The 17,053-nt window shown below is 35.8% G+C and overlaps 3 protein-coding genes across 5 annotated transcripts; 1 reads left to right on the forward strand and 2 right to left on the reverse strand.

The window, feature by feature from the left end:
- Window positions 1-151: 151 nt before the first annotated feature.
- On the reverse strand, window positions 152-4,476 carry LOC107426468 (uncharacterized). The gene is made up of 13 exons (XM_016036664.4): window positions 4,259-4,476; window positions 4,070-4,121; window positions 3,882-3,971; window positions 3,497-3,574; window positions 3,314-3,388; window positions 3,044-3,096; window positions 2,524-2,674; window positions 1,998-2,108; window positions 1,297-1,423; window positions 1,042-1,139; window positions 628-766; window positions 463-515; window positions 152-378 (listed from the first exon to the last, which is right to left on the reverse strand). The coding sequence occupies exons 1-13, from the start codon at window positions 4,345-4,347 to the stop codon at window positions 295-297; spliced, it is 1,200 nt and encodes a 399-aa protein (XP_015892150.3). The 5' UTR covers window positions 4,348-4,476; the 3' UTR covers window positions 152-294.
- Window positions 4,477-5,157: 681 nt separating this feature from the next.
- On the reverse strand, window positions 5,158-10,845 carry LOC107426462 (receptor-like serine/threonine-protein kinase ALE2). The gene is made up of 9 exons (XM_016036653.4): window positions 10,238-10,845; window positions 9,183-9,266; window positions 8,853-8,966; window positions 8,677-8,772; window positions 8,023-8,391; window positions 7,680-7,940; window positions 6,904-7,293; window positions 6,538-6,778; window positions 5,158-6,200 (listed from the first exon to the last, which is right to left on the reverse strand). Exons 1-9 carry the CDS (start codon window positions 10,302-10,304, stop codon window positions 5,489-5,491), a joined length of 2,334 nt encoding a protein of 777 aa, XP_015892139.2. The 5' UTR covers window positions 10,305-10,845; the 3' UTR covers window positions 5,158-5,488.
- Window positions 10,846-11,748: 903 nt separating this feature from the next.
- LOC107426463 (WD repeat-containing protein WDS homolog) lies at window positions 11,749-16,872 on the forward strand. 3 transcript variants are annotated; one of them, XM_016036656.4, is made up of 5 exons: window positions 11,752-11,959; window positions 12,608-13,347; window positions 14,746-14,847; window positions 15,676-16,311; window positions 16,450-16,872. In XM_016036656.4, exons 2-5 carry the CDS (start codon window positions 12,694-12,696, stop codon window positions 16,633-16,635), a joined length of 1,578 nt encoding a protein of 525 aa, XP_015892142.3. In that variant the 5' UTR covers window positions 11,752-11,959; window positions 12,608-12,693; the 3' UTR covers window positions 16,636-16,872. The 3 variants fall into 3 exon arrangements, with proteins under 3 accessions (XP_015892143.3, XP_015892142.3, XP_048336588.2); XM_016036657.4 differs by lacking the exon at window positions 14,746-14,847 and having other exon boundaries at window positions 11,749-11,959; XM_048480631.2 differs by lacking the exon at window positions 11,752-11,959 and having other exon boundaries at window positions 12,587-13,347.
- The last annotated feature ends 181 nt before the right edge of the window (window positions 16,873-17,053 follow it).

Here is a 17,053-nt window from a genome sequence, read left to right on the forward strand (position 1 = left end):
ATTAAATTCTTTCATATTGTTAAAATCGTAAAGCATGTCTATTATGGTTCCAGCGGTGTTTGGTCATCGCACATACATAGACGTAGTATTGCTTATAAGCCGCTTAACCATCTTTAATCTCACAACATTAGTCAAATAAACAGTTGTCACATAATAAATTGAACTTTTATTAGTGTTTTGAACAGTTCTCTACAAGGGACATAAAAATGGCCAAGGTTACAAAATATTTACAAAAACCATTATAAAAATTTGTGTGATGAAAGAGCTGAAAATGAGGTATTATTTCCCCAAAAATCAACTTAAGAATGATGCCAGACGTGGATCTGTGCCATGCGGAAGTGCAGTTCGAGCACCCAAACCCCTACAGCAGGCGGCAGCCTGTAAACAGTATCACATAAAAGAAAAGGCCATAAACAATCTGCATATGCAATTGGTGTTTATATCAGTAAAATCTAAACTCACCACTTGAGCAGCAAATGGCAACATTTTCTCAGCTGGCATGTTGGTGCAAATAGCTACAACACATAAAATAAATAAATAAATAAAAGAGTAGCAGTAATGCCATATTAATAATAAATGGCAGTATAACAGGATAATAAAGTGAGTGGTTTGAATGCTTTAATATACCATAAAGGACTGCTCCAATAAAAGCATCTCCAGCACCAGTTGTATCAACGAGTTCAGAAGGTGGTATCTTCTCAGCTGTTCCCACAATCAACCTTCCGTGCACTGTCCCAAACTTGTTAGCTCTTAACTTTGTCACTGACTGAGAAGAACCAGTGGAAAATAGCATTACAACTTTGTTAACTCTTATTTACATCTAGACCCATCCCAACTCTGCCATAGTTTCTTTTAACTAACAACATAAAAAGTTCAATATCTTTCTTAAGGTGAGCAGATCCAACTCTCTCAAACAATTCACATTATGTAACAATGTTATGTTCAGTTCCTCAAGTTGTTATTGATGAAGCAGATGAGATTGGCAAACTTTAATGAGAGAAGGAATGAAGTATCTGGGATGAGGTTTGGTAAAGTGTTTACCGACGAAACACATGTTGGGATGGCTGTGTTATCGTCCTTTTGCTGCTTCAGCAATTCTAACAAGCTGTCTACATCAATTTCTTCTGTCTGAGGATCCTCTGCCAAAACAGAGATTCATAAAAACCTGTAAATTTTGTGATGACAACGAACAGATTCTCTTCCATAATTTGAAGCTATATTTGTGACACCCTATGCTTGCATGCTTTGTAACTATGTTCCTCCTCAACAATAGAAAACTAGTAATTCTATACTAACCGTTGGCACTTCTCTCAAGCATTATGCATCCATCTTCACCCAATGTTACAATCACAAATTTGATATTTGGCAATCTCAAAAGGATGGAAACAAGTGCACTTGGAACAGATGGTGCTTCAGTCCATGCCTGTCACATGATAAATCATTGTATCTCATATAAATTACCTGGCAGACAAGTTAAATTTAAAGCTTGCAAACACGCTAAATTTAAAGCTTTATCATAAACAAATACAGACTAAAGTATCAAAGTTGAAATTGAAATTAAAAGAAAAAATTAGTGTTTTAAAATATACTTAATTCCTAATCAAATTTTATTGATCGCATAAGCATATAACTCTAAGAAAAGCTATCTTCACTGACATGAAAGATGAAGAAAACCAGATACCTGAGAAGGGTGATGTTCCTAAAAATTGCCTAATATACATATCTATAAACTGTACAATTGGCTGTAATTAGCTCAAATACTGTTCAGAAACAGAGTCAGGCAAACAATGTCTTAAAAACTCCTAATTTGGAGATTTGAAAAAACAAAAGAACGAAAAATTTACTATATATTGTGAATTGGAAACGTGTTTAAGATCCAAAAAAAAAAAAAAAAAAAAAAAGCTTCATGTCAATTCATTATTTCCACTTGTGAAAAAATTAATCGAAGAGAAAGATTTACAGTTGATAAATTCTTCATATTCAAAATAGGTCCTTGCCTGTGGAAATTTTGCCGAGCACACTACATAACTAGCCAATTTCAGAAGATCATCCAACCCTTCCCTTTTCCTTTCCGAATCAATTAAAATAGGTATATTTCTACGAAGCGCCTGTAGCAGAAGAATCCAGTTGAAACTGCTTTAATCATGTGTATATATATGCATGATAATTTTAAAATGAAGGAAAATAATAAGAAAGGCCAACTGCAATATAAGTAAGGGTACTTGTAAGTTTATGCATCAGTAACAAATTGGAGAAGTGAGAAGCAATGTGCTATAACTTGATGCTATATGCTAGCATAGTGCTATTCATCTTTCTTTAGATTTTTGCCCTTAGCCTCCTCAAAATTCAGGAATTTATTTATGTCAATCACATATGCCAGATTCATACCATAAATTGCAACCACAAGTCAAATGGATATAAATTTAAAAGGGTCATAAGCCACATCTGCCCATTGCCCACTAACAGAACACCTAATAAAGGCACAAAGTCCCATGAAAATACACTAAAAAGAAGATAAATTACCTCCTGGGCAATAACTAAAGCAGTTTCATGCAACCGTACATCAGAATAGACAATTCTTGCTCCATCCAGTGCAGATGATAAACTTGACTGGGAAAGCTCGTCAGGTATCATGGGAGGATATCCAGGGGTGTTAATACAAGTACGAGTCTTCCTGAAATTGCCACTAAAATTAATCTAACTAGAATTCCAACGCAGCCTTATTATGTATAAAGCTGAAAACACAAGAACTTTTCTGCTGTTTTTCAGAATCTCAGAAGAATCAATTATTCAAGTATATCGCACAAGTTCTTAGAGCATATAGAAGAAGTAAAAGCCGACAGACCACATTTTGACACATATAAACTAGAAAGTCTTTTCATTGAATCCTTATATTAGACACTGCACACCGTGTTATCATATCAAACCTTGAATCAAATAGGTAAGAGTGTGTATTTGTGTGAATGTGTCTTCAGAGAGAAAAAGTAACAGAAAAATACAGAGAGACAGAGGGAATACAAAGAATGTAAGCAAGGGCCCTCACGTTTGTTCATCAACAATGACATAAGTAAATGGTGAATTACCACCCTCGGAGACCTGAAGAATAAGACAGACACAAACAATCCTTACGATCTAATATTAAAAATTCACCACCGTATTAGTAAATAGAACATACAAGAGCTTGTTTCAAAATGTACTCAAAATTTGTTACAAGTCTACAAAAAGAAATAATAATAATAATAAAACTGGGAAACATATAACAATTTTGAAAGTAGATGGAAAACAAGGCTTAAAACAAGATGAAGAATTATACCACCATAAAAGAAGTATCAACGCCGTCAGCTTGGAGCTCGTCGAGTATTCCCTTTCCTTGTGAATCATCAGCAACCTATGATTTTACAGTGCATGGAACAATAGAATCAATTAAAAAAAAAGAAAAAAAGGAAAAAAGAAAAGTCAACAACTTTTTTAAGTTAAAATGAGGAAAATGAAAGACCTTTGTAATCAGCCTTGCATTTAAACCCAACCGAGATGCACAAGTCAACGCATTCCCTGCGTTTCCACCTCCTCCAACCTAACAATCAAATGTCAGTTAAAAAAAACTTGGTAGTTGGTACTCACAAAACAAAAAAAAAAAAAAAAAAAAAGCTATCAAATTTCTATCCACATTCAAAAATCTAAAAAATGCCCATTTTTTCGATGAATCATTTTACTTTATTTTGCATGTATTAGATGAAATGAAGTTAGACTTATTTCTATTAGAGTTACAAATTAAAAAAGATGAATCCCCTCCCTATAGGTACCAAGTCAACAAACCCGATGTATTGGGCCCTTTTTTTTTTTTTTTTCTTTGTAAATTTTTTTGGGTAATGAAATTGTACCTTCAAACTGGTGCTTCTAATCTTGTCGTCGGGCTTTGGATAAGCAGCCACTGTAGCCAAGAAATCTACCGAAATACCACCAACACCCACCTGCTAACACAAAATCATTTTAACTGAAAAGCCACAAGTTGCTTTAGCCGGAATCAAAGAGAAAAAGGGAGGACGATAGAGAAAAAGAGACAACGCACAACGATGCGACTTTCAGGAAGATGAGGATGCGAATCTGACGACATTTTGACCCTGGAAAAATCCTCCATTGAAAATCGATGGAATATTATACCCAAAAAAAAAAAAACTATAAATAACAAATAATAATAAAATAAGACTAATAAGTAAAGAAGAAATATTAAGCAGTGAAAGATAAAAAGATAAAAGACCTGTTTGAATGAGCCTGGGATGTAAAGGAAGAGAAGCTTAAAGCATTTACAAGACTGGCATTGGGAGGTGTACTACACGAGGATAACATTCTTTTTGCTGCTGTGAGTGTGTCACACAGAGAAATATGGGATTGGCTTTGGACTTGGAATTGGAAGCGAAGCCGATAAAGCTTGGCTGTGACAATGGCTGTGGCTTAGCTGAAAGCTGAAACCAGCAAATACTTTATTATTATTTTTTTTTCCTTTCTTTTTTAAGTTTTTTTTTTTTTTTTTTTTTTAAATATAACCTGTCCACATCAGCTGTCCTCACATGGTGGCCGTACCGCTCCCCTTATTCATAATAACCATACCTGATAATAATTTCTCCCTAAGACTTTTATGATAAAGGTATTTTGCAAATTTTGACTTCTTTTGGTGGGGGGAAAAAGTTTGACAGTTATTAATTACGGTCTCCTTGCTTTCGTGAGTTTCCTCCCAACGGATTCAAAAATTATTTAAAAAAAAAAAACTGCTGTGATGTGACCATGATTTAGGATGCTGTCGAAAATGTGTTTCTTTTAGGTAGTTTGGATAAATAACTTTTTACAAATTGAATCTTAAGAGAGAAAAAAAGAAAAAAAAAGAAAAAAAGAAGGGAAATTTCTTAAATTTAAAAAATTGAAAGGTTTCACTTGCTACGTGGATAACAAGTTTTAGTATAAGATCCGTAAAGTTTTTTTTTTTTTTTTTTAAATTTTTTTTGTATTTCAATGCAAATTAACCAATGGCACAAACATGAACCAAAAATAAAACCAATTTGTATAATTGAAGACCGCAGATGCAATTTAAATTAATTGAAGAATACAGAGCTTACACGACAGTAAACATATTAGTAAGAGTTAATTTAAAGAGTTCCCAGCTGCTACCAAGTGTATATATATTTATATATGACTTTCAATGCAGCAAAGGGATACACAAGTTAAAATTGTCAACCAATAAGGCATTGAACCACATGAATATAATTTAGCCAGATATATAATACAGGAAGTATTCCACTTACATCTCCAACTTGTATGGTAATGAATCAAGAATTCCAAAATTAGAAGCCAAGGTTTTCTCTCTCATTCTTCAAACAGGGGCGAAACCTCAGAGATTTTCAAACACCTAAACTAAAAACTGATGGGTGATGGCTTACTGAAAACCCATGGTCCTTCTGGAACTGTACATTTCAAAAATAAAAATAAAGAAACCTCACACCCAATTCCCATTGTTCCGATGTCGCTTTGGAAGGAGTCCACCATGCTCACTCTTGCTCCCTCTTAGTCTATAAAACGCTGGCTTACTTCGGACAGTTCTCAATGGCCCTGACCTGTTCCCATGTCTAATTGGCAAAGATATCTCATCCCCTATCAAACTTGAAGTCGAAAACGGTCTGTTTTCCATCTCTTCAAGCGGCCCAGAACTGTACTCCATTGTAATGAAGGACGAGGCTTGCCCATAAGTTAACCGAGGGCTGATCCCTCCAGCATGGAACCAACTGCTATCAGAAATAGCTAGATCACCTTTAAAGTCGGAGTCTGGAGCAGAAGACTCCTTTTGACTACAGCAGTCACCACATGTCTCGTCTGTGTCATTGTATATCAGCTTTAGAGCCTGCACAACTTCACCCATAAATGGTCTATGAGTCACCTCAGGGTGCACACACATGGAAGCAATGGCTGCCACTTTAGCCATGTCATCGAAGTCATAACCTCCAGCTAAAGTAGGATCCACCAACTGTTGCAGACCTTCCCTGCTGGTCAGTAGTGGCCTTGCCCAAGTTACTAAATTCTCCTGTCCTGAAGGTTGGCACATGTCAACAGGCTTTCGACCAGAAAGAAGCTCCAATAGCACAACTCCATAACTATAAACATCGCTCTTGACGAGTAGGTGCCCTGTCATTGCATACTCTGGGGCAACATACCTGAAATTCCATTGTTTTAATCTTCAGTTAAGAGAAGAAATATAAAGGTTTCTCTGGCAGAAAAAACATGATCAAAAAATTAGCAAGTTTGTGGCAGAATGTAATGAAGATAAGATTTGTTGAAAATAAATTGCATCCATGGAGATAAATATAAACAAACTAATGAATTAAGAGCATGCAAATCAGCAAACAAGTCATCCTTAATATTTCCTCTTTCCTACGACTTTGAGAATAATAAGATCAACACAGGTTAGAAATTGGGTATAACTAAAGCTTTAAAAGGATTTTAGAATAATGTTATAGTAACATCTGAGACCAGAATAATTACTATGATTACCCGAAAGTGCCCATAACACGTGTAGAAATATGATGACTTCCCTCAGTTGCTTCCCTTGCCAGACCAAAATCAGAAACCTTGGGGGTGAAGTCATCCTCAAGTAAAACATTACTAGCCTTGAAATCTCGGTGAATGACACGAGGGTTAGAATCTTCATGAAGATAGGCTAACCCTCTAGCTGCACCAAGAGCAATCTTTATCCGTGCATCCCAGTCAAGAGGTCCTCTGTTCTTGTCAACACCTAAAACACAATCATAATAAGTCTTCTACCTTAAGATTCATTCTATATAACAGCAATAGCCTCAAAAGAAGGATTTCAATATAGTCAATTTGGAAAGAAAAGTAAAGGTCTGAGGCATGATATACCATGCAAGTGTGACTCAACACTGCCATTGTGGACAAGCTCATACACTAAGCAGCGAGTTCGTCCTTCAATGCATATACCAATCAGTTTCACAAGGTTGCGATGATGCAAGCGACTTAACATCTCAACTTCAGCAATAAATTCACGATCCCCGTTTTGATTATCCCTCGTAAGCAACTTAACCGCAACTTCAGTTTTATCCTCCATGGTCCCATGGTAAACACGTCCAAATCCTCCTTCTCCCAAAATTCTTTTTGAACTAAACTTCTCTGTTGCTTTCTCTAGCTCAGAAAGTGAAAATGTTTTAACAGAGAGGATGGTGGGAGCCATTGTAGATATCAGGGACACAGAAGTAGAGCTGGCAATGCTACTTGATAATATAGACCCTATTCCTGCATTACATTCAAGGTGCACTTACTCTAATTGTTTATCAGAATGAGCAAGCAGTGTCATACAAGGTGACTCATTTGAGATACAAAAGAACTAAGTGGGAAAACATGAACTAACACTGGGTTCTCCCTATAGGTTTTCTTAAGCATCATAGAATCGAAATTAAAAGTAATTAAGAATAACATAACAAACTTTGCAGTTAGGGGAGAGGTAATGTTGTCAATATTTAGATGAAAACTTTCACTTAACTGCATTGCTTGAGTCATTACATGAATTAAAATCAAACCAAAGAAACATTAGAATATTAATTGAGTACCCACCACATGAATTGCATTACAGTCCGTGCATCTAAAAAACACATTTTCAAACACTCAAAATCTAGACTTACCAGATCTTTTGTGTATAGATGACGAAATCGCAGGACCAACAGCACTTGATGGCCTTCCAACTTTCCTCCATTTTATAAGAATGACGACTGCTCCAACAAGAACCAATAGGAGTACAAATGCAGAAAGTGCAATAATTATGATGATTCGAACATTCATTCTCTGGTTCTTGTTCCCAAAATTTGCTGTGATAGGGAGATTTCCAGCACTTCCAGACGGACCACTTCCCGTATAATATCCATATGGTGGTGAAGAAGGAAGACCTGATAAAATTTTCAAATCTCAACTACAAGAGAACAATGATATGGTAAACTAACACAATCATTGGAGTGTTAAGGTAACTACCTGGATAACTGATGTATACCACTTCATAATTACCAAACAGAGTCATGTTTAGAGGCACTTTTTTATGCCGAAATCGATCATATGTTAACATTGCAGTGGTATTATCAAACTTCTCTCCAAGTGGCACTAAGTTTATATCCACAACTGTTCTTCCTTGGTTTTGGCTATCAGCACTAGCACCCATTATTTTCACTTGACTTTGCTCCAGGTATGTTCCTGTAGCAACCTCAATCTCTAGCTCACCCATTACTGGAAAAACAGCAAAAGGAGCTATATCCAGCAGGAGTCTGATTTTCATAGGAAACACACACCCACAAGGTGAACCAAAAGGAGCAGCAGTAAGAGGCTCCACACAAATTTGATCACAACCTGCTCGTTTTTCAATCATGAAAGTAGTAAGAAGCAACCCAACAAGAGAGAAAAATAATAATAATAATGAGGGTAAAATTGTGTAAAATCATGCTCTAAATGCCTATTATTTACAACAACTACATATCACTAGGAACTCTTAACCGATTGTAAGAACCAGAAGACTATAAAAAGGCTTGACAATTCCAAGCCATACTCCAATATGCATACAATTATGAAAGACACCTAACTGTCTAAAAAGTGACAACTTGACCAAATGACTGCAAAATCAGACCCATATATTACCTTGGTCTTTTGTCGGGGCTGGAGCAACAGCATGAGGTCTCACATGATGATGATGATGATGCCGCCAGTGATGGCGTCTTGGTGAACTGCTAGGACCTGAAATAGTAAGATAAAATCAGTGTCAATGTGATTGTTAAGTAATGAAAAAGTATTAAAACCGTAAATGCAATACTCACCTTGATAATTTGGAGAAAGTGCAGGTGTAGGAGAGGGTCCAAGAGAGGGCTTAACCACCTGAGTTTTGGGAAATCTTGATGACCCAAATGACAGGCTCATCCAAAATGAACTTTCTGCAAATGGTAATGCAACCTATATAAATTATCCCTTGTTTAAGGTATCTTTGCACATGTATCAAAATTATAATACACGATGAGTCCTATAAACGGAAAACTGGTGTAGATGATCAATGCAGTTGGGTTTCAAAAATATGCGAACAAAAATAAATTTTTAGCATGTTAAGGTGAACGCCCTTAGTCCAGACAGAATTACAAAAAGGCGTAACTTACCATGTTTTGCTGAGAATTCTCTGATAGACGATGGTGCATTTGGTAGTCGATCAGGAGGTAAGTATATGTGCAGCAACGAATGCCCTGAAAATAATAGTAAAGCGAACAGTTTTCTTCAAAAAAGCATAGTTACCAGTTTGCAAATTCAGAAGCATGTACATGAATAATGATGTGTTCTCGAACATTATCAGTAATATCAAAGATAAGTTGAGATCCGCTACTGGTTGCAATCTTGTGGGCTCCCTGTTTGTTACATGGAACCATCTAACTATCCCGACAACTGAAGATATATAATATTAAGCTCTAATAAATGAGATAGCTCTAAATGGGATGGCCAGTGTATACAAAACCGGTCAAGGTATACGCCTCAAGGAGATGCTTTCATGCCTTGAGGCTATAGCCTCAGCACTTTACGCCTCAAGGCGAGGCTTTCATGCCTTGAGGCTATAGCCTCAGCACTTTCTGCCTAGGCTTCCACCTCTGATGGGTGAGACTGTAGGCCTTGAGGCATACGCCTCAAATTATACCTTTTTTTCTGAAAAATAAGGATAGGCATTAGTTGGGTCAACTGGACAGCATTTCCCTTTCATAATACACTCAGTTAATCAATCTTAAAACACACAAATTTGTCAAAAAAAAAAAAACTCAAAAAAAAAAAAATACTGTCTAGTAACAAAATGTCGACTGCAGAGTAATGACTCATATCGCGTAAACAGTGCCAGCACTGGACAATGTAGCTTTGGCTTACTCTCATGTGCAGATTGTAATTTAAATGCCTTTCTTCTAAACTTTTAGAAGCAATATTAAATGCACTTTAGCTTTCAATTTTAGAGAAAGCAATATAGGGAAAGCAATAAAGTTACTCAATGATGCTTATTTCCCACTCCTAGCTACTTTTTAGCTTACTTTAGCTTAGTAGTTCAAAACGTTCGAAAGGAAACAGTGAATCTCGTTTCTTTTCTCAACAACCAAACAATCCCAAAAAAGCGAGCGTACTTTGAGGGGAAAAGTTAAAAAAAAAAAATTAAAAAAAAAAGATAGAAAGAAAGATATACCCGAACAAGTGAAAATCAAAGTGAGCAAGTGAGGGAAAAACAAAAGCAGCAAAATCAGAGTTCGCATTTTCTCTCCCGGAAGCCAAATTCGCAAAAACCATTATGAGATGCTACCGCGTTCGAGCTCAACAGCGCCGCCGGATAGTCGCCAGAGATCAGTAGGTTTCCGGGGAAGCATTCTCCGGCAGCCAACCTGTTCATCCCATTGCGTGGTTGGGACGAGGAATAGCATGGCTACGAGAGCAGAAAGAGTGGGCAAAAAGACATTCGACGACTAAAACCCTAAGAAAATGAAGAAAAATAAGAAAGGTGCCGAAAACAAAGCAATGCAAACGGGTCGGGTAGTAGATCCATAAAATGCGGTAGAAGATCTAGGAAAACAGAGGCATAGTCACATGTACATAGAGCTATACATATAGAGAGAGAATGCTGAGGTCCCAGAGCAAAGAGAAGCAACAAAAATGGAGTTTTCGAAAAGAGAAAAGTGAGGGTAAGAAACAAAAGTGAGATCTTGGAGACGAGGAGAGAGAGAAGATAGAGAGAGAGAGGGTGTGGAATAGGAGAGAGAAAGAGTGTGGGGAAGGAGAAGAGTGAGGTGGGGGACTTTATTGCTAGTGTGAAGCTCTTAACAAATGCTACTGTGCTTTTTGATAATTCATCATGGCTGTCTGATCCACGCGCCTTACAGACTCGTGCGCCGTTGAATTGACCGTGTGAAACGACAATTAATCAACCGTTTTGTTTGGAAACCGTTTTTCTGTTTTCTTTTGAGTAATGCGTTAATGAGGAAATTTGCACCTGCCTATTTTGTCTTCTTCATAATCCGCTCCCCTTTTGTTTTTTTTTTTTTTTTTCAATTTTTTTCCTAAAAAAATTAGTACTGTAATTTATCAACCTTTTTAAATTTTAAATTAAAAATGTAATTCGATTTGCTTTGAATAATGTTTTTCTATTTTGTTTTTTGGTCTATGGATAATGTTTATAAAAAACTATATACTACGTTTCTATCATGTAAAACAGTTTTTTTTTTTTTTTTAATATCTGATTGTCTTTATGGATTTATTAATGTCTGGATTTTAAAACATTCTTTTTTTTTTCTTTTTTTCTTTTTTTTTCTTTTTTTTAGCTGGAAAGGATTTTAAAACATTCTTTTGTTTGATAGTTTAGTTTCGTTTATTATTTACTCCTATAATCACAATCATACGTCTATTTCCCAAAGTCTGAAACTATGTAACGAGCTCTAACTTCTTACGTGGTGGATTATAGACCACGAATTACACTTTTTTTATTTATTTATATTCTAATAGAACATGGTTTAAAATCAGCAAATTGTTTTGCCTTTTAATTACATTAGTACATTCATCTTGACAACGACGTCATGTTAATGGTCGTTTGATCACAACGGCACACAGAATTTGCGCAAGAGTGAGCGGTATCGCCGCGCTAAACGACGCCTGCTGTCGGCGTTTTGTGTAACAATGCGAGTCGTTTGTCATTTATTTATTTTAAAAATAAAAAAAAAAAAAGGAAAATCCGAGGCCCCCATATTCAGCCCAAAGAAAAGAACGACAAGGCGTGGCAGATCTGCCTCTGTAATTTTTTGTCGTCTGTTCTATCTCTCTAATAATACGTCACTGGAACAGTTTTTCCGAGTACAAAAAGCAAAGCTCAAGCAATTTCTGCTCAATAAATTTACCTCAACGCCCTGCTAATTATCTGTCGGTCAGTCATCTCATCCCTCCGTACACGTTGTTGTTACAGGAAAGGCAGTTTCTATAACTGTTATGGCCTGTATTCCTGTTGGTCGTGAATATATTTTTCAAGCTCTTTATTCTTTTCTTTTATAAATCTTGCATGTATGATTTTAATTTCATGGATTATTGGTGTGTAGCTTGAATAGTGTGTTTATATATATTATTTAAAAAAAAAAAGTGATCATCATTTGTGGTTTTGGGTAGTTTCAGGTTATTATCGTTTTGGTGTCTAAGTTCTTTAAAATTCTTACTCGGGCGTGCTTTTGTTGTATCGGTACTTTTCTAATTGAATTGCTTATATGTAATATTCGGATTGTCGGGGGATTAAATATTGATTTTCTTAAACCAAAGTACGAGCTCTGATTGCTTGTAAACTGGATTCGTGTTCATAGCTATAAAGTCAAATTTTAAAGCCAATCCTGGCAAGCTCCTCCAGTTCTATTATGATTTTTAGATAATGGGGTTTTGGAATTTTACGTGTTTTACTTATATTGGTTTTCATGGCATTTAGTACTTGTTTCGGGAAATTTGAAATTTGGTTATCCCTGTTAAGGATTTCGTGAGCAATAGATCTAACAGAGTGCCGGCAATTTTTCTGCTCTTTGGATTACTTCAGGATTACCAAGTCATGGCCGAGAAAAGAAATGGGGATTTTGAGTGGTAGAAAGTTAATCAGAAGTTGGAAAATTTTGTCAGGCTCCAATGTCATCAGAGAATTTGTCTTCGGAGCTTGGGTCAAAACGCCTAATAAAGAAGCATGAGTTTGTAAGGTTAATAATTCAATCCCTATACTCATTAGGCTACGGAAAGTCCGCTTCATCTTTGGAGGTAGAGTCTGGTGTTACATACAAATCAGATGACTTAGAATTGATGGAATCTCAGATACTAAGTGGGAATTGGGATGGTTGTATCCGTACCCTTGATAGGTTCAAGAATTTGATGGACGAAACAAGAGCTTCAGCTATGTTTCTGATATTCAAGCAGTGTATTTTGGAGTGCTTGAGTCATGGGGATGACTCATTAGCTTTGTCTGTTTTGCGAAAACAGGTTTCTTCTTTAAAGGTGGACAGAGATGAGGTTCACAACCTTGCTCATTGTATTCTTTATATGAAGGAGCTGGAGCTGGGCAAGACAGATGATAATGTTGCTTGCGAATGGCGTAAAAAGTTGTTGAAAGAGTTGGAAAAATTGCTACCTCCACCATTTGTCTTGCCCGAAAGAAGGTTGGAACGTTTGGTTGAAAGTGCTGTTTTGGCTCAAATTGATTCCTGTATGTATCACAATTCGTCAGATGCAGTTTCACTTTTTGTGGATCATATATGTGGTAGAGATGAAATCCCTACAGAGACTGTTCAGGTGTGCTTTACTGGTGATACTGCTTGATAGATAATATATATATATAATATTTTTTTTTTTTTTGGTTGTTGAACTGTCTTCTTGCTTGTAAGGTGCACATTTGGATCATAAAATTTCATTGGCAAACTTATGCCATTTAACTGTCAGGTGAAAATTGAATGTAGGGACAAATCATTCTACATAATAGAGTAGTGACTTTATGTACTACTTATGTCAGATTGTTGAATTTGATGTTCTTCAATTTGAGGGTTCATTATTAGGATATAAAAAATTTATAATGTACTTGAATATATAAATGCTTTACTATGATGAAAGAAGCAAGAGTCATGTAACATTGTAAAAGACTGTTGCATGAACAATGTTATCAAAAGCTATCAGTTTGTTGTATAAATATTGTTGTTCTTCAGTCTATTGATCATTAACATAGTAGCTGTTTCATGTGTTTTGTTTTTGAGTATTTAATCTGTTTGTTTTAGGGAAATTAAATATTAATTGAATACATTTCCACTTTGAAGTGTTATTTGACAATGGCAATGCAAATATTCTTGAAGCTTCTTTCCTTGCCTAGATAATTGAGTGACAAATTAATTATTCTAAACCACCTTTCTATAATTAAAACATATATATATACATATATAATTTTTTCCCTTTTTCAAAATCCTGTGGTTTATACATGACAATTAGCTTTATGTGAATGCTATGGGATTTTACTTTTTCCTGTGGTTCCCAACTGCTAGTGGTATCACCATAGCAAATAATTTGATATGCACTTTCTCAGGTTAATTGTATACCATAAACAACTTCCCTAGTAAAAATTGTTCTTGTGCAGAATTCAGAAGCAGATATTATGGAATCAAAATGATTTGTATGTGTTGGTTACCAGTCAATAATTGTTCCAGGAGACCAGTTTCATCTGCTTGTAGTGAAAAGTCATTATATGAGTGGTGGATTAACTCTCAGATCTTGAAAGCCCTTGTTAATATTTTCTTGAACCATCAGCCCTTTCTCCCCAAAAGAAGGAGCCATCAATCCAATGGCTCCCCCACCAGTAAACTGTTTTGTCTTTTCTTCTTCCCTATCTACATGGGGTATGCAATATGACCATCCTCTTTACCTTTTAATCGATGTCGTATTTGTAATGGCCCTCAAAATTGCAAGAGACTCTTTAGTTTGGATAATTCATAGAAACATCATTAGTACTATCTATTTTTTACAATTATAATTAAAAAAATAAATAAAAAGAAATAGAACCAAGAAGTAAGTATAATCGCAGATAACTTTCTATGAAGAAAAAGTTAATCACAATGATCTTGACAGCATGTGGAGGTTTTTTTATTGATTGCAAGTTCTGTTATGTGATGCATTGAATATTTCGACATCAACTTGTCATTAATGCAGATTTTGACTGAGCATATAAACGAAGTTTGGTTTGTTCAATTTTCTAACAATGGGGATTACTTGGCCTCTTCTTCAAGTGATTGCACAGCGATCATATGGAAGGTACCATTTGGATTGTCTCTTATGCATTAAATTGTTTGTTGAATGTTACTTTTACATTGAAAATGTCACTCATGAAAGTTACCACATCAAAAAGAGTGATTCTAGGTATTGGACTTTGGTTAAAGCTGTAGTCGTCAGGCACAGGAAAACATTTAGAGGACTGGTATAAAACAGAAATTAGGATCTGTAACAAGATTGTGAACTTGTTGACTTGTTGAACACTTGAAGAGAGTTTGTGAGGAAACTGATATGTTAAATCCCCTCTAATCTACTCTTTGTTTTTATACCAAATGTATGCCTGTCTTAAATTCTAAAGTGAATGTAGGTTTTTGGTCCTCTACTCTTATCTTTTCAATTATGGTTCCTCAAAATTGGTAGGTGACAAATGAAAGTGTGTGCACCTTTTTAGTGTTTGGTTCGCACTGGCTGCATTCATCTTGTGTTTCCTTGTGATTTTGAGAGGATTAACAAGTATTCTTGAGAAATATGAATTAGATACTTGTTTTGGCAATGATAGTTGATTCTTTATGATCCTTTGTCCATACTGTAAAACTTCTGCACAACAGACAGCCCACATTCTTTTGATCATTGTTTTTTCTTTACTGGACTATGAAATTGCTCACTATAAATTGTCAGTTTGAGTATGTTTCTACTTTTTTTCATTGCATCCAAGTAAAATTACTTCATGGATTAAGTTCATTTTTGGTCTATACTTGGAATTTATAAGTTAATAGGAGTTTTTTAACTTTTGTTTTCTTCTGTGATTGAACATTGAACAAATTGGGGTGATTAAGCATTTTGATTTTACTTCTGCCATTCCCTTGCTAGGTGCTGGACAATGGTACTTTGAGACTAAAACACACTCTACGGAGCCATCAAAATCCAGTGTCTTTTGTAGCATGGAGCCCTGATGACACGATGTTGCTCACATGCGGAAATGGGGAGGTTCTGAAGTTATGGGATGTGAATACAGGTACACTGAAGCACACATTTGAGGATCTTGGCTTCGTTGTCAGCTCTTGTGCTTGGTTTCCAGACTCAAAACGGCTTGTATGTGGCAGTTCTCACCCTGAAAAAGGCATCTCCATGTGCAACTGCGATGGGAAGGAGATAAAAGCATGGAGAGGGACGAGGATGCCCAAAATTTTGGATCTTGCTGTGACACCCGATGGAGAAAATCTTATCAGCATATTCTCAGATAAAGAAATCCACATTTTAAACATAGGAACTAATGCTGAGCGGGTCATCTCTGAGGGGCACTCTATCACATCCCTCTCAATCTCAGGAGATGGAAAATTCTTCATTGTCAATCTTAACAGCCAGGAGATTCATATGTGGGATGTTGCTGGGAAATGGGAAAAGCCAAAGAAATATATGGGCCACAAGCAAAACAAGTATGTCATAAGGTCGTGCTTTGGTGGGTTGAATAGCACATTTATTGCTAGTGGTAGTGAGAATTCACAGGTACTCTCATTTCTCATCCAAGTTTCTGTCTTCCTAGTTTTGAGAGCGTGCCAGTGCATATATACTCAGAAAATACCAATCAATTTTTGTCCAATGAAGCAAATGGAACATTTAAAACTTTACGGTTATTCTTAGCAGGTCTATATTTGGAGCCGAAGAAATTCTAGGCCAATTGAGGTTTTGTCCGGGCATTCCATGACAGTGAACTGTGTAAGCTGGAATCCTTGTTGGCCGCGGATGCTGGCTTCTGCAAGTGATGATAATACAGTTCGTATATGGGGACCTAGTCGACCAAATAAGATGCAACTCCAGAAGCCTAGTTAAGAAAAGGATAACCATGGTTCAGATTTTCTGTATATAATTTCTTGTCCTCAACATGATTCATTCATGGGTTTGTAAAGTTATGGTGGCCCCTTCAAATTTTGGTCTACGTTTTCCTCGTGTAAATCTTCTTTTCCTTCTGTTTTCATCGTCTGGTTATCATTATCTAGTGCATTTTTCAGTCCATCTTTAAGATATTTTAAACAACAGTAAATATATGTTTAGTCATAACTTATAGCAGATACCTTTCTCTTCTCTATGTATTTAATATTATTCTCTGTATGATTAAAAATATTTCCTTCGAAGTTTTTAATTTTGAAGAATGTCATATGAAAGTTTTAAGTTTTCTATGGATTGATTATATCATAGTTTTAACAGATCTAGCAGATCAAAGAATAATAATATTTAAAAAAAATAAAAA

This window comes from Ziziphus jujuba, chromosome 9 (assembly GCF_031755915.1).
Source record: "Ziziphus jujuba cultivar Dongzao chromosome 9, ASM3175591v1".
Lineage (NCBI taxonomy): Eukaryota > Viridiplantae > Streptophyta > Magnoliopsida > Rosales > Rhamnaceae > Ziziphus > Ziziphus jujuba.

Excerpts from the sequence above, each read along its gene's own strand:
- LOC107426468 (XM_016036664.4), bottom strand. The coding sequence starts at position 4,347 with ATGTTATCCTCGTGTAGTACACCTCCCAATGCCAGTCTTGTAAATGCT. Across the intron at positions 4,122-4,258 it reads TCCCAGGCTCATTCAAACAG|GGTCAAAATGTCGTCAGATT; the intron begins GTCTTTTATCTT and ends GGATTTTTCCAG. Across the intron at positions 516-627 it reads TATTGGAGCAGTCCTTTATG|CTATTTGCACCAACATGCCA; the intron begins GTATATTAAAGC and ends TATGTGTTGTAG.
- LOC107426462 (XM_016036653.4), bottom strand. The coding sequence starts at position 10,304 with ATGCGAACTCTGATTTTGCTGCTTTTGTTTTTCCCTCACTTGCTCACT. Across the intron at positions 6,779-6,903 it reads TGTTGAGTCACACTTGCATG|GTGTTGACAAGAACAGAGGA; the intron begins GTATATCATGCC and ends ATTGTGTTTTAG. Across the intron at positions 6,201-6,537 it reads CGTGTTATGGGCACTTTCGG|GTATGTTGCCCCAGAGTATG; the intron begins GTAATCATAGTA and ends ATGGAATTTCAG.
- LOC107426463 (XM_016036656.4), top strand. The coding sequence starts at position 12,694 with ATGTCATCAGAGAATTTGTCTTCGGAGCTTGGGTCAAAACGCCTAATA. Across the intron at positions 13,348-14,745 it reads TCCCTACAGAGACTGTTCAG|ATTTTGACTGAGCATATAAA; the intron begins GTGTGCTTTACT and ends TCATTAATGCAG. Across the intron at positions 16,312-16,449 it reads GTGGTAGTGAGAATTCACAG|GTCTATATTTGGAGCCGAAG; the intron begins GTACTCTCATTT and ends TATTCTTAGCAG.